Source organism: Bactrocera latifrons, unplaced genomic scaffold (genome assembly GCF_001853355.1).
Source record: "Bactrocera latifrons isolate USDA-ARS-PBARC rearing strain unplaced genomic scaffold, ASM185335v1 scaffold_253, whole genome shotgun sequence".
NCBI lineage: Eukaryota > Metazoa > Arthropoda > Insecta > Diptera > Tephritidae > Bactrocera > Bactrocera latifrons.
This window is the reverse complement of record NW_017536108.1, coordinates 144,635-150,634: the sequence shown is the minus strand read 5'-3', so window position 1 is coordinate 150,634 and position 6,000 is coordinate 144,635. Positions and strand designations below refer to the sequence as shown.

Here is a 6,000-nt window from a genome sequence, read left to right as displayed (position 1 = left end):
GCGGCACGCGAGTACGCACTCAATTTGCACAACCAATCATCGTACATACAGTTGAGTTCGAAATTATAAAACGGTTTGGCAAAACAAGAAAAGACGCTAACTTCGGTTGCCACAAAGCCATAATACCCCTCAAAAATTCAAAATATTCCTTACAAGAACTTAATTTTTATCGCTTAGTTGGTAAGGCAGCTATATGCTATAGTGATCCGATCTCYTCTTAGATAATGATCCATATCAAATTTCTTRAAGCTATCTCGTCAAATGGAAAGACTACTTGGAAAGAAARGGATGTTTGCAAATTTTCAGCTCAATATCTCAAAAACTGAGAGACTAGTTCGCATATAYAGAGACATTCGGACCTGTCTAAATCGACTCAGCTCTTCACTTRGAAAACTTAACCCTATTCAKGATATAAAAAAATTTACTAATTCATGTTATGAAACAAACTCGATTGTATTGTGCACTGTGTTGATGGATTGCCTGAAAATGGAGGCGAAGGACTGCCAACCCACAGGCGGTGACACTGAGGCCATTATTAGGCGCATTCTTACTTCCAAATTTGTAATAAATTAAACCTTATAAAGCAACTCAKTGAATTTGGTAAAATAGCYATTTTTTTTACTCCAGCTCAAAGGAGCTGAATGGTCCAAACTTTTTTTATATGTGTAGGGCTTCATTGTAGGCGAAGTTAGAGAGAGAGTTTGAGCATTTGAGAAGCTTCTACTTAATATTATGCAACRACTTTTCCTTTATAACATTCCTTATGACAAAAACTGCTTCACAATGAARATAAGTCCGAATGTGTTGAGAGAAAAACAGAGAGTTCGCTTAACGTCATCAAACTTCAACATGTTTCTGGAACAGTTAGGATAACCCGTAGTGGGTTTTATTAGCAGTAACTGTATAAGGTATGTACATATATGARAATTTAGCCAACAAAACCGACAATTGCGCAGCAATTAAAAGTATTTCACGCAAATGCAACCAAGTCGTAAATTACTTAAGCAATAGATACAGACAAAATAACATATACATATTTAAAAAATAATAGTTATTAAGTGATAAAAAAGTTCACAAGAATAGGTATTTCTAAACGAGTTTATACTTCATACACAAACAAAAAGCATAAGCCATAAGTAATAAATAATAAATGAGAAATCGTAAATAGAGAACACGAAGTTCAAGCCAGTGTTACATAATCTTAAGTTGTAGGCTTCAAATGTTGATTAAGAAATTGCGATAAAAAATTACAAAACAAACCACTGACCATTATATAAATGCTATTGTGAAGCAAAGTTAGTGAGAAATAATAAAAATGAAGTATTCCAAAATAAAAAAAACAACAATTGTTTAAATGGATGAAATGGTATTACTTTTTTAAGGAAAAGTAACTTTTGGACCAAGCAGAGCGTTGAATACATCGAAAAATAAGGATTCTCAAACGGAGGAAGTCTACCGCTTCCTACACAAACGGCCGCTTAAAGCTGGATACTTTTATAACCCAGTCAATGTTCTCGCGCTGCGTGACAATTCATACTTCAATAACAAAGCGAAGAAGCCAAGGGTATACCAGAATGAATGATTTGCTTTCAGTGTTAGGTAGGTTACTTAGGTGCTGGCTCAGGACGCACCAAGGCCTTTAAGAGTTCCATTGCGTTACCACTGGGACTCAAGACCGCTCACTACACAACTTTGGCTCTGATGAATTTTATTGGCGTGAAAAGTTTTATCTGAGCATCCKAGATGTCGTCAAGTAACCCTCGACCTATAGTTAACATCTCTGCTTCTCAGTTACCAGGAATATCACTATGTCCTGGAATTCAAGGCAGGTTTATCGTGAAATAAGGTTGTAGATCCCTCAAGAGATCAAGGCATTCTGTCACTAACTTAGACGAATATGATTGATATATTCATTGTTGTGAGCAGAATAAGAAAGCTTTCTGTAATTGATGTTATCTCCAGTTAGAATACTATACACTACTGTGGTCTGGTAGGCGTGAGACGATTTTGGTATCTAGTTTAGCAGAGAAGACACCACATCCCTCTCGGTTATCTATCGCTCAATGTACTTTGTATAAACAATCGTAAGATTTTCAGACCTGCCTGGGAAGTGAGTATCCATTAGCATGCCTAAGAACTCTGCACTGGATACCGTCCGAGTTTGGTTTGGCTTCTGAAGCTAACCATTGTTATGCACCGTTTGTGCCATTGTCCGAGACGTTTCCACAGGAGGGGCATACTCTCGATACCATTAGAAAAAGATTTCCACGAATTTTTGTTTGAAATTCTTAATTAATAAATAAGTTAACCTATTGTAGAGTTTTTGAAGAAGCAAAGCTTCTGAAGAAGCAGAGCTTGATAGCTGTCTGTAGCTATTGTAGCGGTTGATTGCTTGCGATCGCGCTTAGTTACGGATAGTTATATATATAGATTTACTTCTTCTGAAATCTAATACCGTTAAAATCACCGGACATGATTCTGATAATATTCACTTCATAGATTATGTCACGTRGCCTCTAACTACCATATACTTAATTTCAGAACTTTTAAAAGTGAGTCGAAGTTAKAAGTCATCAGTAAAAATATTGAAGTTTCACTTGTTGTGCTCCTCTCCAAAAAAAAACAAAGGTTTGACAAATTTTATTTACATGATATTTTAGCTATATATGATATATACTCGTAAATATATTACATAACAAAAAAGGCTATARCATTTAACAACTATTAACAGGTAATGCACTTCTCACTCAATCACAGTGATTGATCATACACTTGACCAGCGGGTTCATGGGCAATTCAGCGTCACACTCAAAAGCCRCCTCGAACTGCGGCATATTCATGAAGCTTCTATTGATCAGTAGCCTAAACCAGTCGTCATTGCGTCCACAATGCAACTGCGCAACGGCATAGAACATAATGCGTTTCGAAGTCAATTGGAAATGTTCCAGCACGAAATCCTCAGCGAATGCGAAAGATTCACCCTCTARCCAGAAGTCATAATCCCTTAAAGCCTCGATAAAAGCACGATAAAACCGAAAAAGCTCGGCAACTTGTGATTCGCCCAGCATTTGATAAATCGACGCAACTTCGTAATTCRACAGTGATTGTCGTTCCAAACAATACACGGCCGTGTAGTAGCCATCTGAATTGTACAGCAAATCCGATTTATGCCACAAATCAAAACCCAGTGTAGCGAAATAATGGAATAACGGACGTTGCAATGACAAAATAGTAAAATGCAGAAAATTTCGCAAGAAATATATGGGATGATTGTAGTCTTCGGGGTCAATAAAGGCGGTGAAAAATGTGTTTCTCAGCTGGCGCCGACGCAAAGTCACCAAATTGCCATAAAAGTTGCCTTCCTCGAATTTGTCTGCCGCATAGATTTCCGTTAGATTAGCAGGATCTAAGTAAGTTTTAGCATATGTGGTGAGGAGGCGCGGCAAATTGAAATCACTGCGTTGTAGCTTCGTATACAAAAAGCGATCCCACTGTTCCCCCAAGAGCACAGTGCGTCGTTGCTCTTGAAAGCGTGTAGTGTGATAAAGATATGTGGCCAACGCAACTTTACGACTAAAATGCGCAYTGAACACATCCCAATTCCAATACTCGGAGAGCAGCAGMGCTTCGAACTCGTCCGTGAGCAGAAAGCAATCTTCGTAACGTAGCGTCACGTAGGCCTGCCAAAGAACAAAGTTAAAKAGTACGCTTGGATGTGTCGAACGTATGAGCGCAGCGATCTTCTCTAGGCGCTCCTCATCGGTAATTATTTCACGAGCGGTCCACACATCTTTCTCGCTGAAGCGCAAACTTCTATAATAATATTTAAAATATTTCATGTAGCTAAACGAGTTTAATGTAGAGTCGTCGTAACTGCCATTACGCCCGCCATTATCACCGTCTAMTTCGGCATCAAATGGTAATTCACCGATGAGCACACGACAAAATGCGCGCAACTCGCTGGCGATCACCCGCGCCGCCTGCTCGTCGCCATCGTCTCGAAAAGTCAATAACTGCGCTTGCCAATCCGCCAACATTTCGCAGCGTACATCTTGACGCGCTCTAACCGGCGCCACAAAGACTGTAGCCTCTGCAAAGAAAATSCGCACGAAACTCGTAACACCATGCGCCGCCAACTCTGCGGCCAATTGTAACCAATCTAAGTAGGCGTGTTGTGCCAGTAAATTGTCCCATTCATGACGCAGCATAGGCCACTCCCTATAGAGYCGCGCATTCTCCGCGAGGAAGGGTATTTCGCGTAGCATGCGACGCCATTGAGAAAGCGGACTACGACCATACRATTTATTCTTCTGTTCGCGTTTCTTACAGGAAGCATAAAGCGCTGCGAGCAGTCGGCCCGGCGGTGTGCGGAAGTTCGCTTTATTACGCTCAAAAAAATGCATACGGTCTTCGTAATTGTATAAATATGGAGGCACTGTCATCGGCTTTTCGGCGATATTTACAYTCAGCTGCAGTCCGTCGCTCAGCGCTTCGTTGTAGTAGCCGCAAGCGTGCGCAAAGAAATCTTCACACGGATCTGCATCCTCGTCGAGTATGTTAAGCATGTGAGTGAGCTGTTCGCGATAAAGACGCGAGACTGCGTGTCCCGTGCGCACTTTCGCTTCGGTCGTGTGACATTGACCGCCTTGTTGGACTAAAAATAGACACAGTAGAATGAGAAACCGACGCGGGCGCGTTTCATTCATCTTTCGATGATATCGCGTTGCTTTCGCAAGACGAACTGATTTTCGCAAAAATTCTAAAATTTGTCTAATCGCGAAATTCTATAACGTGTTGTTATTGTTATTTTTCTTTGCTGTATATTACAATTTTTTTTTATTAAAAAGTGATAAGAATAACTTCTACTGTAAGTAATGCAATGATAATATTGAATCACCCTGAAAATAGGAAATTTATATACATATATATATATGGCACGGAGCAAAATCACTGCCCTTGACCTTAAATAGCGCGAAGCTCAGTGTCGCCATGACCCTCTCTCTGTCTTTGGCGCTCACTTATAAGAAAACAAAACAAAATACTTTTATTTACACTCTCATAATTATTGATAAAGTGCTGTGAACTCAATATTTTATTMATTTAGGATTAGCCTTTTGATCTCAGAAACAACTATGAAGCTTGATACGAGTACTCTCGCAAAAATATCAATAAWTCTAAACAAAAGAGGGCGGTGCGATAAATGCATAGGTACCTACTCGAACATAGCTTACAAAAGAAATACGTAAATTTTGGAAAAACGGCCATGACTTSCTCAGCATACTTTAATGCTTCTTTTACCTCGATCCACTTGACCCAACTTCAAGTTGCTCAAAAACAGGACTTCTGGAGGTCGGCAAATTAAGCTGCGTTAATATCCTTCTCATTTTACTCAAATTTCTCCGGCGAATTATCGCCTTTTTCCGCAATTCGGGGTCGATTCAATGCAATATTTCGGCATATTAAAATCCATTGGCCGTTWCCCTGCTGCAGRTTAACAATGTTAAGTACACTTGCGATTTCGTCTTCTTCAAATCACGGTCGCGGCGTCTCCGATTTGTATCAGTAATTCAATGGTTCGTCGGCGGCAAGCAAACGGAAACTCCTCCGGATTGCGTGAACAGCAACAATATGCACTGCTCTGAAGGGGTCTCATGATTCGAGATCGTGGAATTTTGGCAAGTTAGCGATTTGYAGAATACTTGGACGTGCGACCTCATCGACAGGCGGATCTACGAAACCGGAACGGACCCGTATTTTTAACCGGCAAGAACTGTCAAGTCGGCAACATACCTCCAAATGACTTCAGTAAATTTTTCGCCGTTGCACCAACAACAACAACAGTCACAGACCACAACAACAACAAAACTTCCAAAAGCGGGAATCGTATCACGGACCAAAATTACGTTTAAAAATATTTAAAAAAAAACCGGCAGACCTGTGCGTTTTCACACGAGCTCAACACAAAATCAAGAGTTCAATTCGGCTCATAAGACTTTCCTT

General features: G+C 40.1%; 1 protein-coding gene across 1 annotated transcript; it reads right to left on the bottom strand.

Moving 5' to 3' along the window:
* Window positions 1-2,629: 2,629 nt before the first annotated feature.
* LOC108969478 lies at window positions 2,630-4,726 on the bottom strand. The gene has a single exon (XM_018934227.1). It carries the CDS (start codon window positions 4,704-4,706, stop codon window positions 2,748-2,750), a length of 1,959 nt encoding a protein of 652 aa, XP_018789772.1. The 5' UTR covers window positions 4,707-4,726; the 3' UTR covers window positions 2,630-2,747.
* Window positions 4,727-6,000: the final 1,274 nt, after the last annotated feature.